Raw genomic sequence first — 20362 nt, forward strand, 5'->3', positions numbered from 1 at the left:
ACTTGTATGTATATTTGGTGAAAGCACTATTTTATTTTAAAATAACTAAAATCCTTAAATCTATTAACATAAAAATTAAATGATTAATTACAGGATTTTAATTCTAAGTTAATTTTCGTACAAGTTAATTTATGTCTCAATTGATTTCAAATTTTAAATTTATTAGATAAAATTATTTAATTAAGGAGAGATCTTTTTTTTCTTTTCCACATGTCATTGGTGTATGTTTATATATATGTTCCATAGCTAGAAATTAAACACCAAAGTTCACATGCTTCTCTTAAAATTTTAACTATAATTAACTATATAATAAGTAAAAATCCCTTGGACAATCAAGGGTAAATCCATCATTTCATTGTAAATCACCCTTTGTTAAAATTGGTCTATGTCCCAACATGTAGACATCTGTATTGCACTTTTCTCTTCCTTGATCGTCCATAATTTATAGCCATCAGAAAATCCACTCGAGTCTTTTAGAGTCTCTCTGTTTGTATGTTGTTACTCTTGCTACTTTTCAACACCAGTAGAATTGGCATCAACTACTCAAATTCTTTATGATTGTACGTACTTGTCCCAAGTAAGTAGATATCATAATTTCCGTTTCTTCAAGTTTTTCATGTGCAATATTACATCATAGAAATGAGATATGTCATTAGTGTATAAAGTGCAGGCTTTTTTCCAAACTAAATGTCATGTTAGGCATTAACTTGAAATCAATAGATCACCACATGATACTTTATAACTGAGCATCATCTTCTCCCAAAATACTTTAGTCTTTTCATCTCCCTCACCAGTCTTTTTGGTTAAGAGATTTTGAACACCTTGACCCTTGCACCATAACTCAATCGAGGAAGCCCAATCGAAGTAATTTAAACTTCCCATAAGGGTTACGAAGTAATCATAACGCATGTGTTGTTGCAGTCCTGGACTTCGGTGTGCTTGTAGATTAGTTATGTCTTGAGCAAGATGACATCGAGGGGTTTCTTGAGGTAAGTCACTTGTGCTCATTTTTATTCAATAATCTTAATTCCCTATTGATTTTCCCATCTATATTGTGTGGTTTTGAGGTGAAATTTGGGAATTTGAGGCTAGGGATTTGGAGAGTTTGATTTGGGGATTTTGGTGGCGATTTGGTATCAAATTTTAATAAATTTGTTGTGGTTGGACTCGTGGTTGAATGGGCTTCGGGTTTTGTGACTTTATCGGATTTTGAGTCGTGGGTCCGCGGGCCAGCTTTTGAGTTGACTTTTGATTAATAACTTAGTATTTCCTTATAGAATTAATTTCTTTAGCTCGTGTTAATTGTATCGCATTATTTGTGGCTAGATTCGAGGAATTCTGAGATCGTTTCACGAGGCAAAGGTGTGTTGGAGTAGAAATTTGCTCGGATTGAGGTAAATAACATTTTTAAACTTGGCTTTGAGAGTTCGAAACCCCAAATTATGTGTTATAAGATTGGTGTTGAGGTGACGAGGCGTGTGCGTGTGCACCGTGAGAACTGTGACTTGGTCGATTCCATGGAACTGTATAGTGAATTTATCTTGTTGATATTCGTGTTTTTATTATGTGATAAAGTAATCAAGCTGTCAATCATGCTAGAAATTGTGTTTAGGCTATATGCTAGTACTGTTAGGACCCATAGTGGTCATTTCTTGCAGTTGACTTATTGATTATATTGCAATTTTGTATTTAGTCATATTTATTCATTACATATCATGTCTCAGCCTATATTGCTGTTTATTGTTACATCATATCATCTTTTTTGGTTTATTTCATGATATTGTGAGCCCGAGAGAGAGAGAGAGAAAGGAGAGAGAGAAAGGAGAGAGAGAGACTGGAGAGATTGATGACTGAGTTAGGCTGAGGGCCTGCTTATGAGTGACATTTATGGGATCGGGTTGTACGTTGCAACATGTTTTATTGATTTATACCTGGATCTGGCTTACTATAGCGCTTGGGCTGAAGGAGCCCCTCCGAAGTCTATACACACCCCAGTGAGCGCAGTTAATTTATATTGAGGGATGTATCTTCCCTAGGCATGGATCTTGCTCGAATCATTTATACTTGGGGATGGATCTTCCCCTGGGCTGGATTGACCATATCCAGTACTGAGTGACTGACTGTCAACTGATGTATATATATCTAGGATGGATTTTCCTTGGGCTGGATTGACCATATACAGTGCTGAGTGATTGAATATTCTAAAAGCGCGAGTATACGAGGCTTTCAGCGTGGTGCATCACATACAGCATGTGCATGTGTATTTAGATGTAGGGAAGTTTATCATTCAAATCTATCTTACTTGCATTGAGTTTAACTATTGAACTTGAAAACATGCCTACATTTCTGTACTGTTATTTCTATATTGAACTGTACCTGCTGAGTTCGTCACTACTTTCAGTCCAAAGGTTAGATTTGTTACTTATTGAGTTGGTTGTACTCACGCTGCACCCTGCACCTCATGTGCAGATCCAGGTGCTTCCAGTCATGGCGGTTGTTGAGTTGTGGAGTTTGGATTTTTCGGAGATTATCGAGGTAGCTGCTTGGCATTCGCAGACCCTTGACTCTCCCTCTTTATCTTTCATTTTATGTTTTAGTTCTATTTTTTAGACGGTGTACTAGACCATATCTTCATGTCGATGCTCATGTACTCGGTGACGTCCGGTTTTGGAAGAGATTTTGTATTGAGTTATGATTTTGTATTCTGCTTTAAAAGGTTTTCCTTAAATTTAACTGCTTCCGTATCTTTCAAAGCTTTAGAGTGTTGAAAATATTTGAGTAGCTGGCTTGCCTAGTTCTATGATAGGCGTCATCACGACGACAGGTTGGTTTGGGTCGTGACACTTAGTTACACCAGATTTTGGGGTGAATTCAATTGTATTATCATCATGACTTTATTTATTTATGTTATTCCGCTATTTGAGACGATTTCTTATCATGTTGAGGTTTATTTTCGCATATTTATTGCTGGTTTGCCCAGCAAACGATGTTAGGCGCCATCATGGCTTCGATGGAATTTTCGATCGTGACACTTTTAAATTCTAATCACTCACTAATTACTTTTTTTAATTAATTGTTATTTCTGCTTACTATAGTTAAATTATTTGTTTTGTAGATTACAAAGAATAGACCATATTTAACATACTTAACCATTCACCAGCAATATATATACTCTATTTTGATTTAAATGGTACGATGTGAATGAATTTTTCAAGTAATAGAGGTATTGTTGGTATGACTTTAAATGTATATAGTATTTCTCATCATAGAAGACGTAATATGGCACTTTTCTTAGACTAATATTATCTATTTTATTTGAGATCAGTCTCTAATTGTGAATTATAATTACTTCCAAATATACTCAGTGATAAAAAAATATTTTTTTAATAGTTATTGTTATAAATAGTATTTTATTTATGGTGAATGTCTATATTTTAGAGAGATTTTAGGGTTTGTTACTTGGTGGTTAAGTCATATTTCTCCTATAAATAGAAGGTTCTATTCCGTTGTAATTTATCCAAAATCAATAAGAATTCTCTCTCTCTCTCTTTCTCTCTCTCTCTCTTTATACTTTTCTCTTCAATACTCATCTTCGTTTTTTATTGTTTTATAACACGTTATCAGCACGAGATTTCAACCAATTGAGTAGAAGCTTCGGGATTGAGCATAATGATTGTCAATTCTTCTATGAACTTCCTTCATGATTAAATTATGGATTTAAGGTAAGTATTTTACCTTATTTTTCTCTTTTAAATCCTTGAAAAATTCTATAATTTGATTTTAAATACAAGCGAAGACAATAAATTTTGATTATAACTCTAATAGAATTCATAAGAAATTATAACCACCCGAAGTGGTAAAATTTTTATGTCTTGCTATGATCAAATTCATGTATGATTGTGGGCACAAGAAGTGAAAACTCATCCCATTGAATTTGCTTCATTCTCATTCTCTTAAGAGAATGTGGTAGCAATATGTAATAGGTCTGAAAGAAGTCAAAATTATTATCATGAAAGTATCAATGTGTATGGACGGGGCAATAGACGAAATTATAATCGTCATTATTGTGGTAATGAGAATAATAAGTCTTCACTCTGTGAAATTAATGTTCATCATCGATTTGACATGATATTTCATAAAGCATATATAGATGACTATGGTCCAGATGTGAATGTGACAATATCTGATTTATGAATATATATTCATTATTGGAAAAATATGAATGTGCTAGTGGTAGTGAATATACCACACTCACCTCTAAGAAGAGGTTTGAGATGAAATAAGAAAATAATGTCATTATTATAGCATGAATGGTCATTGATAACATACCTATTGTGATTATGCCCATAGTATTATTGCAATATTATTATTACAGGGCATAAGTAATGAAAATAACATATCTTGCCTATAATGATTTTGACCATAACTATAATGGTCTAACTTTCTCCTTGAAAAAGATATTCACCATATGGTTGTTGATGAATATTTGGTAGTTCAAAATTAATTGAAAGCTCTAGAAGAGCCAATTATACTATTTTGGAGAAATAAAATTAATTATCGATAAGGTATTATTACGTAGTAAGTCTCAAAGAAACTTATTTAGTTTCTAAAATATTCGCAAAACCGGTTGGTTATATTGAGACTAAAAATAAAGGAAAGATTTAATATCTTCTATTACTACAACTTGTAGCGGGATAATATATATGTGAAAAGCTACCCGCTTTATTCTCCAAGAATTGTACTGCACAGATATATATAGAGAGCAAGGTCTCAGTCAGAAGCAATTGAGAGCAACAAAGACAAGAAAAATCAAGAGAAATAATGTGGGAGATAATTCAAAAAGAAGAAGTGACATAAAGAAAAGAAGATGTGATAAAAAGAAGAGCTACAAGACAAGTTGAATAGAAGATGTGACAAAAGGTAGTGCTACCAGACAAGAATTTTTGAGTGGAAGAAATAGTTACAAATACTAAGGGAATCTCTGCTCAAGCCATGTGAAGATGGGGCTCAATGAAGTACCCTACAAGGCTAGACAAGAAAGATTTCTGGAAATGTTTGAAGTCTATATACCTAGAACAAAATAATATAATTTATTCAGACATATACAGAAAACAACTGCATTTGATAATTTTAATACTATCATATCATCAATCATACCATCTAAGAAGAAGATTATAAGTCTATCTTTAATTTGTCTTTCTTTAGTATCAGAGCTAGAAGATTTTCGGACCAATAAGTTAATGAAATAACATATTTTAACTAAATACATAAGTTTCCATCACCAAATAATATATATTACTTTAGACAGCATTAGTAATAACATAATACCTTTGTAAAATATTTCCTTATGAATGCCTTAGCAGTTCCTACCTCAAACCTGTAAAATAAATAAATCCTTATGCTTATGTGTGCATGTTTTTAATTCCCAAGTCCAGTAAACTTTTTCGGGTTTTCCGAAAGGAAAATCTCTCTCCTGTAAACATGTGAGTTACTTATATATATATATATATATATATATATATACACACATACACACACAATACCACAATAAAGTAGAAGTTTATTGATATAAAAATCCATATCATAATAAACTTGAATTTTATTGATAATTGCACACGTCATGGTGTAAACCTAAAGTTTATCAATATTAATAATTTATACAGTTTGTATAACTGGTTTAGCCATGTTAATTTAAGTATGATGTGCAAAAATAATAGAGAATTCACATGGATAAATATTAAAGAACTGGAAAGTTCTTTACGAATTCTCTGTTCTTATTAATTAATAGACCAATTAAAATTGGGATTGAATCCCATGAATGCTGAAAATATCGAAGGTAAATATGGGCCCATTCATCTGCGATATATACCACATAAGATGCATCTATGAGATGATAACATGTGCTATTATTATTAACCCGCAACATGGTGTTTTGCGAAGTAACTTGCTCAATAATTTAATTTCGAGCTTAATTTCCAGATTTTCTATTCAAGACCATTCATCTTGATAAGATGGTTTACATCACAGTTGGTTTAGCAAAATGATTTATTGAGTGCCTCCACTTAATACCTAAACTATTGCTTATGAGAACAGAGTTATCTATATCAGTTTGATATACGTTATATACGAAAGTATATTATATTCTCTCTTCACAAGTGGTTCAGGGTCAGGAACCGAATAATCTCATCTTATTATTATTGATGTGCGGTGTATATTTTAATTAACATCATAACGCACAAATGTAGGTTTCCAAACTTAAGGAAGCAAGTTAGTTTTTCTAACATGAGGGGGAGATAAGATAAACATTTGAGAAAACGTTACGTGAAATGAATTATCATTTGTACATCTAGATCCTCGAATAAGATAATATGAACTTGAAGTTCATAAAAAGATAATTCATCTGCAGTATATTGCAAAGCATGACAGACGCATTTGCTGCCTCAAAGAAAGTAACTATATTCTCACTACAAATGCTCCTATTAGAATAAGTCCTAGAAGAAAAAAGTCTATATATGGTACGCTTAAAGCATATAGACAAATCGGTTTCAAATAAACTTCTTGATAAAGAAGATGAGAAAATGATCATAATAAAGGAAGCAAGTGATCTAGAAGATCACATGACCTAACACTTCATAAAATCTCATGAGAGATTCAGGTACCTGAATATATGAATGAAAAGATCTCTATGTTATGTCTTTATGAAAAATAAGGAGGTTGGTACCGATATAAATTGTTCGTCGACGACATCTATAATAGCGCTAAGTATAGATGAGGATCTCAAGTCTGTCGAATATAGACACAAAAATATTGGCCAAATGGAAGAGACAAAATTCGAATAGAATTTGTTTCATATGAAAGACGTATAGTTTTGGACCTGCAGTTCAAAAGCTTGAAAGTATAAAGTCAATGGTGTGTGTAATCACCTTTATCTATCTTATATGTCTTGCATGACATAAAAGTCGATGTGCATCTAAAGTCCATTCATTTGGCTTATAGGACTTAACTTATATATATGGCAATCCCTGAAAGATTTAAATTGCTTAGAGCATATATAATTCTTGATATTTAAGTAACACATCCTCAGTGCAATTTGTGTACAAATGTATCTTGTTATAACTATACGCATGTTAATATGATAGCAAGAGTTTTTGCCCGTATGTGAAGATATTGAAATGACGATTCCAACAAGATCATATGAAGATAATACATCTATCAGGGATGATGATTTCAAGGTGAAACAAATTCGTTCAAGTTAATATGGCTAATTTGTTTATCAAATCTCTACCAACGATCTTTTGAAGATAGTGCACAAGATTGGAATGCGAAGGCTCAAGGATGTGAATTGATGCTCTCATCAGGGGAGTTAATACGCCCTGTACTCTTTTTTCCTTACAAAGTTTTGTCCCACTAGATTTTCCTTGCAAGGTTTTAACGAGGCAATCAAAAGGTCTATTTCTAAACATGTGTACTCTTTTTCTTTCTCTAGAATTTTTTTTCACTGGGTTTTATTTTAGTTAAGGTTTTAACGAGGCACATTATCTGGTAAATAGACATTCAAGGGGGAGTGTTATAAATAATATTTTATTTATGGTGAATGTCTATATTTTAGAGAGATTTTAGGGTTTGTTACTTAGTGGCTAAGTCATTTTTTTCTATAATTAAAGGGTTCTATTCCATTGTTATTCATCCCAAATCAATAAGAATTCTCTCTCTATACTTTTCTCTGCAATACTTTCTTCTTCTTTTATTATTTTATAACAGTTACTTTGTTTACGAACTCAATTAAATTTAAAGAGATAATAGTTACTTTATTTATGAACTCAATTAAATTTAAAGAGATAATAGCTTCCTGGCCACTTAAACTTGCATCAGTTTGTAAAGCCGATATATAGACTCTTGGGTTTCCCATTCGAACACCTTTACTTGAAAAAATGGCTACTAATAAACACTTGTAATAATGTATGTTGTTCAGTTGCTGCTGACATGGATTTAATTCAATATTTTGCATAGCCACATCATCCATTCATTCACTTTTTTTGACACCTGTATTAATCAGTCACCCACAATTATAGCAAAGATGAACATATACAACTACTGACACTTGCATTTTCCGATTAAAAACCATCTTAGCGTCCCGTCGCCGGCGACCGGCCAAAAGAGTAACTGCTAATAGGGAAGATGAACACAAACATAACAACATTGGCAAAGCCGGAATACCTAGTTATAGATCGAAACCCACCTTTTACTAAGACTGTTGCCAATTTCAACACCCTCGATTACCTCCGTTTCACCACCATCTCCAGCATCTCTATCACTGTCGGCTACCTCTCCTGTAAACTCTTTTCTCTGCTTTACTTTTTAGCAGTCAAATCTTATTAATCAACTCTTAAATCAACCAAAACCCTAAGAAAAAACCAGTTAACAAATCAACTGACCCAGATCAAATAAACCCCAAGAAACTAAAAAAAATAAAAAGAAATAACTCCAGCACTAGATATGCAAATGAGCATAAAATTATAGAATCTTGAACTGAATCTTAAGCCAAAAAAAGTGGGTCAAAGTAACACTGTTAAAAAAATAACGGCGGTGGTCGGTGGCGGGTTATAGTTCCGATGAAGATAAATAGAACAAAGATTTATAGATACAATTATACAGGTGCAAATTTACATATATAGAGAGAGAAAAAGGAAGTATTGTAGAGAATAAGAGAGCAAAAATGGATGCAACAAACTGCATGGACGATTTTTTTTGGTGGGGAAGACGTCAGACGCTGGGAGGGAGGGGAAAAGAGAAGGGAAAAGGGAAAGGTCTCTTTTTTTCTTTTCTTTTTTGGTCTCATTTATATTTTATTTCGATTCTCATATTTTTTTAATAAAAATAATACAATCCACGCACCTTTGTAGCGTGATTTGCACACAATTTAGCCATGTCAACTGCACCGCTTCCATGTATAGGCATAGTCAACGGTCAAATGTATTTATTAGTATCTATTGCATCAAGTTGAAATGTTTAAATGGGAAAAGTGCAAGTTCATGTATCGGCTTTTAAAAGCCCTACACGTTTAAATGGCGAGAAAACCATTACGCCTTAAATTTACAAAGAGATATGTTTGACTTTGTGAAGCGGGGGCTACCTAACTATTTATAAATAAATACAAAAAAAAAAAAAAAGTAAAAGAATCTTGCCTGAGTTCCCATCGACACTGAAACAGTGGAGTTCGGGTCGGGTTTTCCTAAATCTATACCCGTCAGAAGGGCGAAGGCCTACCAAAGACATCGTTGGAACATCGGCAAGCAACACCATAAACCCTAATTCTATCTCTCTCCCATTCTCTACTTTCTCTTCTTTAACTTAACCAACTTTTCTTCTCCACTCTCACAAGCTTTTGGACAACACCCATAAGGTAAACATTCTGATTTTCCTTTTCCTTTTTTTAATGACTTATAGTGGTTCGATGGATCAGTTATTCGCGATTAAAGCTTAGTCCAATGATGTTAGAGTTCTAGAGAGCCTAATTTATTTGCTATTTGGAATGAATTGTGTCCGAGTAGTGCGGTATAGATATTTAGAATTCATACGGCCAACTCCAATTTATTTGAGATTAAGGCAAACTTGATAATTATTGTAGAGGTTTGATGGGCGAGAAGACTTCCATCTTTGTTGTTATGTGTTATAGATTATCTGTAGCAGGATCGGAAACTCGGTCGATACTTCCACTCTTCTCCGCTTAAATACCAAAGCTTTTGTCTGCAGCAGTGTTCGATCCTGTGAAGCTAACCCACACATTAGAAGCTGCGCTCTTATCACTAGACTATGAGCCCGTTTGGCTTAGCTAATTTATAGTAGCTGATAAGGATTAGGTGCTCAAAAGCACTGATTTAAAAAATAAGCAGTTACATGTTTGGATAAAAGTGTTGAAATTAATAATAAGCAGCTGAAGAACTGGGTATATGAAGATTTTTGTTTTAAAAGAAGTATTTTAGGGATAGAATAGTAAATATCTTGGTCAAATCTAAAGTGCTTATAAGCTGAAATTTGATAAGTTGGGGGAGACCAACCTATGGCTTTTGGCTTATTTTTGGTTTATAAGCACTTAACTTATAAGCACTTATTATTTTACCAAACGCGTAGATAAGCCAAAAAATGCTTATAAGCCAGTTTGACCAGCTTATAAGCTTAGCCAAACACCCTCTATATAACATTGTCTTCCTGATTATTAATTTTAATACTAAGCTCATTAAATCATTTGCAGATCCATTCATACATGTCTTTCCTATGCTTATAATCTTTATGGCACACTTTCTCTATAAATATTCACATTCTCATTATTTTGAGTTGATGTCAATTATCCCAAGACACGTTCTTTCCTGAAATTTTGTTATCATTTCTCTGCCTTAATGTTGCAATTTGCAAATAAAAGTTTCCAGTGTTGTTTTATGGTGAAGCTACTTTGGTAAGTTAAATATCTTGTTCTTTTTTGTTGGCGTAGATGGCATTGGTTGTTATCTGTGGTCAACCATGTAGCGGGAAATCAACAGCTGCAGCTTGTTTAGCTGAAGCACTTAAAGAAACAGAATCAAAGCCGTCAGTGAGAACTATTGATGAGACTTCGTTTCATCTTAGTCGCAACCAAAGTTATGCGAACATGACTGAGGAAAAGAACTTAAGAGGTGTATTAAGGTCTGAAGTTGATAGATCTTTGTCAAAGGACAGTATAGTTATAGTGGATTCTCTGAATAGCATCAAGGGATATAGATATGAATTGTGGTGTTTGGCTAGAGCAGCGGGGATTAGATATTGTGTCCTCCATTGTGACGTTGATGAGGAATCTTGTAGAATATGGAACGGAGAACGTCGCGAGAGAGGAGAACTATCTTATGATGATAATATATTTGAGGATCTTGTAAGAAGATTTGAAAGACCAGATAGCAAAAATAGATGGGATTCTCCCTTATTTGAGCTATGGCCAGCTAAAGATGGAATTGATAAATTGTCTACAGCTATAGTTGATGCTGTTAGCTATCTAACAAAAAAAGTGGACTCTAAAACAAGGGATGTTAAGATTCTACAGCCAACCATTGCAACACAAAGTGCACGTGGTTCTGAGGCAAATTCTTTATATGAGATGGACAGGGCGACGCAAGAAGTTACAAATGCTATTGTGGAAGCTCAGTCCCATGCTCTTGGGGGTCCTCTCAATGGTGTATCTCTTGGTCCAGGATTACCTACTGTAGATATCTCGAGATCTGTTAGCTTGCCAGAGCTGCGTAGGCTACGAAGAACTTTCATCAAGCTTGCTGGACAGACAAGCTTGAGCGGGCCACCCCCTCCTTCAGATGCTGATAGTGCAAAAAGGATGTTTGTTGATTACTTAAACAGAGAACTAGCAAGTGGTTGAAGAATTACGGTTCGTATGAATGCAGATAGGTGCCTTAACATTGATTGTATATAGTAGTGAGAGAGACATACTGTATTCCTGCAAATGATGGTGAGAGGACTTCAGTTCATGGAGCTTTACTGCTTTACCATAGTAGTATATGTTCATCTTCCACCGAAAATAACTGTGAGATTTGGTCATTCATTTAGAATTGCTGCATTTGTTTTCCAAGTTAGATTGTTTCATTTTGTTAAAATAGCCCTTTTCACCTCTACATTTTTGGTCTTGGATGACCCTTTTTCCTTGGGTCTAAAATGCCATTCCTGTAGACTATTTGGTTGCTTATGGTTTGATTACGGCTGATGGATGTTTGTACTGCGAATTCAGAACATATAGAACTTTCTAGTTAATAACATTTTCCCTTGATTTGTTGGAGAGTTGTATATGTTGAACGTTATGTTAAGCTAGATTTTTCTCCAGTATGCAAGGATTAAGCTGACTGAAAAGAATATGACAATTAAAATAATAATGAGAAAAAACATAACCTTCAAACCAAGCTAGCTACTGGTACAGTTGGTGGCTGAGGACTTCTGTTTACAAAGCATTTCCGCAAGTTTTGGACCCATGAACCTGAGCAAGAATAATGGTGAACCCATATGGTTAAAATACACACACTTACATTTCTCATTTCGTGCTTGAAATTTCAGTATTATGGATTTTCTCTTTGTAAGAACTATAATAATCACAATTTCTTCTATCAAAACCCCATCATTATCTTCATTATGGCTTTACTCTTTCAAGATTTGTCTTGGTTGGTGAACTTGCTACTACACCACTTAGCACTTGACACTTAGCTGGCGTTTGGACAATGATTTGGTTAAAACTTGAAATAAAGAGTTTTTGAGGTTGTATTGAAAAATAATTTTTGGAAGTTGAAATTGTGTTTGGACATGTATTTTATTTGAAGTTTTTTTGAAGTTTTGTAAGTGCAAGAAAAAATTTCACCCAAAAACTGTTCTAAACTAGATTTTTGGAACTTGAAAAAAAAAATTCAATATTGTTTAAAAAACTGATCATATTCCATGAACAAAAGTTGTCAAAATCTATGGCCGAACGGCAGGTTTGTCTTGAACTTGAGGAGTAGGACTACTCTTCCGCAGTGAATACCAAGCTCAAATCTACGATTTGGCTCAAGAAATCGAAATGGGTGTGCGGATTTTGATCTTCTTAGCTCTCTTTACAACGACCATTTTCAGTAAAAGCTCTCTTTCTCTCATCCCAGATGGTTTTTACGTTGTTGGAAATGAAACCGTTTGGAATAATTCGGATAAGTCACCTTGTGGGTGGACCTGCATTTCTTGCCATCCCAGTGACCAGAGAGTTCAAGCTGTCAGCTTCCCGTATATGCATAGAAATTATATCTTCCAGCATCGGTAAGCTCACCAGATTGCAGAGATTGGCACTTGATGAAAACAGTATGCATGCCCGTGATTCCTAATGAGATTGGCAGTTATGCTGTACTCAGAGCCATATACCTTGATGAGGATGATGTTGTTGGGGCAGGAGGGTTCGGTATGAGTATCGGATAGTTAATGATTGCGGAACATTTGCTGTTAAATGAATTGACCAGACTCGTGAAAGCTATGATCAAGTCTTTGAGAGAGTTGGAATCTTGGTAGCATCAAACACATTAATTTTGGTCAACCTTCGAGGCTTCCTACTGCAAGGCTTCTCATCTATGATTATTTGACCATGCGAAGCTTGGTCGGTTTCTTGCATGAACGTGTGGATATGATCGGTTGCTGAACTCTGAAAATAGCTCTTCGTCCTGCATGTGACAGGGAAAAGGCCTACATATCCATCTTTCGTGAAGCGGGAGCCCTAAATGTAGTTGGTTGGATGAATACCTTGCTGAGGAAGAATAGAATGGAAGACATTCTAAATGAGAGGTGCACAGATGCAGACGTAGAGACAGTAGAAGCAATTCTAGAAATAGCTGCTAGATGCAAATCCAGATGATAGACCTTCCATGCAACTTTGGAGCAAGAGGTCATGTCATCATGCATGGTCCCCGTGATGGGTCGCATTCAGATCATTCTTGGAATAGTTTTCTGGGGCGTAATATTTAGAAACACATCGCAGCCTGATGATGAAATGTGTAGTCTGCCATTGCAGCTTTTCTTACTAATGATCTGTGTGCCTTTTTACCTGCAGATATTCTTGCAGTCAGTTGAACAATGATAAGTCCTAACCCATGGCATTATGAAATAAGTATTAATCTATTTATCAAAAAAAGAAGGTAGTAATCTCATCAGGTTTGTCTTCATTAATATGATTGGAACGCTTACTTTTCTTCCCTTTACACTGTTTAGCAACTGGATTGAAGTTCCAAAGTTTTATTACCTTCTAGGCTTGTAATTCTGCATATGCTTTCAGTTCTCTTTCCCAAAATTATTGCTTCACAATCACGAGATAGTAGGTGTGCTCACTCATTTGAATTTATTACCCAATCTTGTAAAAAAGAAATGGAAGTGATATTGGTGTGTCACACAGTGATGGTACTAAATTTTTTTCCAGAATCACTAAAGATACTTGCACAAGTGCATATAGGTTCAGCAGACTTGAATTTCCAGAAAGTATGTAATTTTGCTGTCATGAAGAAATCTACTAAAACGCGATTAACATCATTTGCAAGTAAATTGCATTCTTCGCAAATTACTGGGACAATAATATGAATAATTGCCATTTAAGTTTCTGTACAAAGGACTAGTCGCATCACCTTAGGAATAGGGGTGGGGAAGGGGGAGACACACAACTGTAAAACATGAAAAATAGCATTATCAATTATTATCAGATTTAGTAGGAGCATTTTTGCTTGTAGGCAATGTCCCATTTCCATCTTCAAGATTCTTCCACTCTTTGCTCTTTTCAAACTCCTTTGCAGTGTCATAGGAAGCATGGAGTCCAAAAAAGATGTAATACACCAAAAGAAAACCAGTCCATGCAGCAAACCTAATGAATGAATCCTTGTCAATTGACCCTAGAAGGAATATGTTAATAGCAATTGAGGCTGAAGGTAGCCATGGAACCAAAGGTACACCCCAAAGCTTTGGATCATGTGCTTGAGGAACGAAAAGCCAAATCCCCAGTGTTGCCAAGAACCATATTGGCACAGTAATACAGTAGACAATCCATCCCTTGTCACTTAGTCCCCAATAAGCAGCTGTTGCGGCTGATGAAGCGAGGATGACCAGTAGACAAGCAATGAGCTTGTTACGGTTTGCATTTGTGGTCACTCCACTCACATAGTAACGACGAACAAGCAGAGCTAGTGCCACAAGCATGAAGATGAAGAGGGTGGAAATTGAGAGAAGATTAGATAAAATGTCAAGTTTTGTAAAGAAGGCAATGATAGCAGTTGCAGCTGTCATAACTGCTGTTGCATTAACTGGTGTTCCAGTCTTGCCATCTACATATGAAAACCAAGGTGGCATCATATGAGTTCTGGCAATGTGAGTTAAGTAACGAGCTTGACCAACAGCACTAACTAACAACACTGATGTCATTCCTTTCAACGCCCCCGCAGCCACTATGTATTGCGCCCAACTCCACCCCACATTTTTAAATGCCACAGAAAATGGAGCATGAGGATCAATGTTTTGATAAGGCTGCATAAGGCACAGAGTAATGGCCAATAAACAGTACAAAGTTGTGGTGATCACCATAGAACCAACTAAGCCAATGGGGATGTCTCTACCGGGATCCTTAGTTTCCTCAGCCATGGTAGAAACTGCATCAAAGCCAACATAAGCAAAGAATAGAACTGCAGAGGCTTTGAAGATACCGCGTGCACCAAATGGCGTAAAGGGTGTATAGTTCTTAGTATCTGACTTGATAAGGCCACAGATGATGATGAAAAAGATCACGATGATGTGAATGATTGAGGCGACATAATTGAGACGAGAAGAACCCTTTGTGCTAAGAATTGCAATGAAACAGATGATAATGCAAACCCCAACAGCAAGAGGATCAAGTTGGTTGTAGCCATCTGCTAAAGTGTTCACCTTGATAAGGAATTTGTCAGGCTGGTAGTTTAGTAAAGTTGCAAAGTAAGAAGTCCAAGAACGAGCAACTGCAGCACCACCTATGACATATTCTAGGAGTATATTACCAGCAGCAATGAAGGCCACAAAGTCACCAAGCTCCACCCTCAAGTAAGCAAATGAACCACCTGCGACAGGAATCTCAACAGCAAACTCAGTATAGCAGAAAACAGAGAGCAAAGCAGAGACGCCAGAAACGACATATGAGAGAACAACAGCAGGGCCTGCATCTTGACTTGCTTCAAGACCAGTTAGCACAAAAATCCCAGCACCAATCACTGCACCCATTCCAAACCATATCAAGTCCCACCACGAAAGTGTCTTCTTCATCTCATGTTGGCTCCTTGACTTTACTTCCACCTCCGCTTCGTCTTTGGACCGTGTCAGCACCCTGTCCATCAATCTACTCGGGGTTTGCTTCAGCGCCTTCACGTAGTTCTCCCAGCTCTTGAATGACTCCTCTGGAAGGAAGTCTTCTTTTGTGCGTGAACATATTCTTCTTCTTAATTCTGACTCTCTTCCCATTTTCTTCTGCATATTTCAATCATTTCTTAGTATGAATGATTTTCTAATGCTATTTAATTACAATACGAAACTGATATTATCATCAGTGTCAGATCTCAATGTGTCTAGCATGAACCTTATATATGACTAAAAAAAAGGGCAGCCCGGTGCCCTAAGCCTTCCCGGACCACAAGGGTCAATCGTACCACGACTTGGATCCGTGACCTCCTGGTCACATTGCAAGAACCTTATATATGACTATGAGAAAAAAATAAAAATAGGTAAACATAAGAAACCACAGATTCTAAATTCCACTTATGAGAAACAATGGCTAGTAGTATTTTGTTTGCTCAGAAAAATAGGTAAAACATGTATGTATTATTTTACATGATAATTTGTTTTGGCACGAGATGGCTATTTTAGGGACATGATTTCTATGAAAGAGGCGTCAAAGCGAAGTTGATGATACTTTAAAATTCCAATAAAATAACTCAGATCAGTAGAAGATGTAATAACAAGACGATCATGTTTCTTCCCCACCCTCAAACTTCTTCAGTTAATAGTAGAGACGAACAATTATATGAAACAACAAAAGAATGAAGAAATTAAAAGATATATACCTGGTGAGAAAAGATTGATAGAAGAGAAACAGTATAAAGTGTAGTAGTATATTTATAGAAGATGAGTGATTCTTGTGAATTCTTTGATTGGCTGAAAAACTAGGCGCTAGCAATAACATCGGACTGAATCTTGTTCATGAAAAGTTCTATATTAAGAGATTCAGATTCTAGTAATATAAAATTGTGTGACAAAGGGCCCGCTGGAGGCAAACTTAGCAATTTTAGTCCCTATTTTTTGACTGATTACGACTTTGGTCATGTGCCCGTTACATTGTGCAAATTTCCTATTTTTCCATACTAAGGAGTCGTCTGGTAAGGATATATTAGGAAAAATAATATATGGATTAGTTTTGGTATTACTAACCCCTTGTTTGGTAGTGTTTTTAACCTATGTATAACTAACACATTTATTAGTTATACACCATAAGTATTTATATATATATATATATATATATATAGCAAACCATGACATTATTAATACAATGGTTTTTAATACATAGATAAGCATGTATAAAAACAGAATTACCTTTTTAAAACTTACCAAAATGTCGTTAAGAAATAATTCCAGCATAACTAGTCCCACCATAACTAAACCCATCATTACTAATACATCTGATACCCATTATTCTTATACACCCTACCAAACGAGCCCTTATTTAATACTATTCACACCCTACCAAATGACCCCTAAAAGGATAAAATGTTACTCCCTCCGTTCCAGTTCATGTGAACCTATTTCCTTTTTGGTCCGTTGCAAAAAGAATGACCCCTTTCTAAATTTGGAAACAATTTAGCTTAAACTTACAATTCTACCCTTAATGAGAAGCTTTTATAATCACAAAAATACTCTGGGTCCCTTTTTGATTTGTTTAGGACCACAAATTCCAAAAGTCTTCATTTTTTCTTAAACTTCGTGCACAGTCAAACAGATTCACGTAAATTGGAACAGAGGGTGTACTACTTATCAAGAAGTTTTCATCACTTTACATATTTACTGCTCCTGTCAAGTGTATCAACTTCAATTGTTTTGACCTCCTGCTTAATTAAGTTATCTCAAGTCTCAACTTCCAAATTAGTTGCACCTTCAAGAGGTTTATTAGGAATTTGAGAATTGAATGGTTAATGTTGATTGTTAAAATGTAAGATATGCTTTCAGAGGTTAAAAAAGGACAATATTAGAAGAAATGGATAGTCTATAAATTCTGGGTCAATTGGTTTTTTTGGCTCTTTACAACCTTGTTTTTAATTTTATGACCTTATTTTTCTTTTTACACACTGAAGATTTACTTTTATACGTAAGATATTTGCCGTTTACACATAAGACATCTAAAAAGGTCATTTTCGTAAATTTAAAATTGTAAAGGAGCATGATGTACAAATAACACATAAATTGTGTTACTTTACTTTGATAGAGTTGGCTTGCCGAATGAATTAAATTTGCTCATCCCGTATAAAATGAAGGGTAAATAAGCTAAACTTACAGCAAATGGAGTAGCCTCTGATTTAAGTTAGTGAGAAAGAAAATGGAATTTGCCTTTATAAAGTATTGCAAGTAATTAATCGATGACTAAGTCAATTAGCTTAAATAAACGGCTGATAAAGACAGCAATTTGACAGCGAAGGCTCATAAAAAAGACCATGAAAATATGGAAAAATCTCCAAGAGAAACAGAAATAGAAATATATCGATGTATAGCCCCACATTACTAGCAAATATACAATTGTAGGCCTTCTGGATATTTGCCAGCTTGCATGCGATAAATGAATTTAAAATTTACTCCTATAGATTGAATTTTGGACGACTTGCATTTTGTTGTATTACATAACGTTGTAAAAATTAATTACCAGTTATTCTGTACTTTCTAATTTCTATGGATTATCATTTTCCTTTATTTTTAAAATTTAAAATAATACGATCTTTACAATTGTTTGGGTGTATGAACAAGATGTTCAACAAAGGAAATAATGTCATTTTGAACTTAATTAAGTAAACATCATAAAACGATTGTTCTTGAAAATATGGAATACTCTCAAACAGGAGCAGATATAGAAATATATCAATGTAAAGTCCTAAACGGATTAAGATTTTTATGCTATTGGTGTAACTTACTGATGATAGGCTATATAACGTATTTTAGTCGCTTATCACACTCTAATGTATTGCACTTTAATTGAGTTTGAGCTTTACCGCTAGTGTTTTGCATTAAATTGTGTATTTTATACCTTATAGGAGTGATTCCGAGCTATGTAGATGTTATGGAATGAATTCAAGTGATTTGGAGCTGTGAAGTCTGAGTAAAAGCCCAAGGAATTAAGCCGGTATCGTGTTCGGGGATCGACGAATGATAGTTAAGAACGAAACGAAGAATCGAGTGGGCATATGATGCATTGTCTAGTAAAATGCACATAACTTTTCACTCAGAAATCCGTTTGGGCTCCACAATATATAGTTAGAAAGTTATTTGAAAGGGCTACAACTTTCATGTTTTGCATTTTCGCAAATTCCCACTACCGCGGCGCGTGGTGCGGCGCGCCTGTGGAAATTTTCTGCAGCCTGTCAGAATCAACAATCTGAGCTTTTCCACTGCCGCCCCACATGGCGCGTCGCCCCATGCAGTGCGGTAGTGCAAATTTTACGGAGTGAGTATCCTATTTCGCGCGGAGAAGTTATTTTCTTCTCAGCCCGACCCTACTTGGTATAAATACATGTAAAAATGCTATTTTGAAAGGTTGGACATACTTTTGACACAAATTCGACCTAAGGAGGCAGAGACACAATAGGAGCAAGGCGGAGAATTCTTCTACAAGTTTTTCCTTCCTCTTCCTATTTTTTCATTGTTGGTTATGACTTTTAGTATTGTAGTTTTACTTACTATTATGAATAGCTAATTTGTTATCTAGGGTTTTGATGGAACCTTTTATAGGATAAATTCTTATTATGTTTTTATATAATTGAGCCGTTGGATTTCTCTACTTGTTCAACTACGTATTTATTGTTGTTGATTGAATGATCATCGATTGACTGTGCCTATTTATTATGTGTTGCTTGAGAAAGGATACATATTTAGGCGGTTGTTGAACAACGTCACTCCTAACGTATGTGAGAAATCAATACAACGGGTTTAAAGGTAGGTTTAGAAATAACAAAGCCTTGACATGATCATAATGAGCGATTAGATAAAGCCAACTAGAGTAGTTTGAAAGAATATGTCTAGTAAATTGTTGTAGTTGCTCGAGAGAGAATTACGACACCTAAAGTGCTCACGATTAGTAGAGAATACATAGGCGAAATTGTTGGGAACATAGTGGGAAGGATTCCAACATTTGAAAAAATCATAACTCTAGACCTCCTTAGTTTTGTCTCAAATTTCATCATTGTTAGTTGATAATTTTACTGCTTTATAATAGTTTTAGCTAATTAGTTAGAAATAAATATTATAATCTCTATAATTAGGAAATTGTTTGGACTTGTGGTTCTTAGCAATATTGAACAACTGCAGCTAAGTCTTAGTTCTCTGTGGGATTCGACTTTGGACTTATAGACCGGATTATATTTGCAACGACTGCTTATCCTTTTTAGGACTAGAGTTGGGCGTGATCACTTACCTGTTATTGCAGGCTAGTTATTATAATTATTAGTTTACCAATTGATGTTTGATATAAAGATTTAATGTAATTACTTTAGAAGTGATACGATTGTGTTAGATATTTGTAATATATATATATCCATACTATAAGCATGAAATCTTTAATTAGCGA

The 20362-nt window shown here is 35.0% G+C and overlaps 2 protein-coding genes across 4 annotated transcripts; one reads left to right on the forward strand and one right to left on the reverse strand.

Annotated features, from left to right (window-relative positions):
• The first annotated feature begins 9172 nt into the window (after positions 1 to 9172).
• Positions 9173 to 11814, forward strand: LOC104241838 (protein KTI12 homolog). Its single transcript, XM_009796793.2, has 2 exons — positions 9173 to 9403; positions 10490 to 11814. The coding sequence occupies exon 2, from the start codon at positions 10490 to 10492 to the stop codon at positions 11396 to 11398; it is 909 nt and encodes a 302-aa protein (XP_009795095.1). The 5' UTR covers positions 9173 to 9403; the 3' UTR covers positions 11399 to 11814.
• A 2282-nt stretch (positions 11815 to 14096) lies between these two features.
• Positions 14097 to 16710, reverse strand: LOC104241837 (cationic amino acid transporter 1-like). Of its 3 annotated transcripts, none has more exons than XM_070167546.1 (2): positions 16605 to 16710; positions 14097 to 16008 (listed from the first exon to the last, which is right to left on the reverse strand). In XM_070167546.1, the coding sequence occupies exon 2, from the start codon at positions 16003 to 16005 to the stop codon at positions 14218 to 14220; it is 1788 nt and encodes a 595-aa protein (XP_070023647.1). In that variant the 5' UTR covers positions 16006 to 16008; positions 16605 to 16710; the 3' UTR covers positions 14097 to 14217. The 3 variants fall into 3 exon arrangements, with proteins under 3 accessions (XP_070023647.1, XP_009795094.1, XP_070023646.1); XM_009796792.2 differs by having other exon boundaries at positions 14097 to 16011; XM_070167545.1 differs by lacking the exon at positions 16605 to 16710 and adding an exon at positions 16121 to 16200 and having other exon boundaries at positions 14097 to 16011.
• Positions 16711 to 20362: the final 3652 nt, after the last annotated feature.

This window comes from Nicotiana sylvestris, chromosome 2, assembly GCF_000393655.2.
Source record: "Nicotiana sylvestris chromosome 2, ASM39365v2, whole genome shotgun sequence".
In the NCBI taxonomy this organism is placed as follows: domain Eukaryota; kingdom Viridiplantae; phylum Streptophyta; class Magnoliopsida; order Solanales; family Solanaceae; genus Nicotiana; species Nicotiana sylvestris.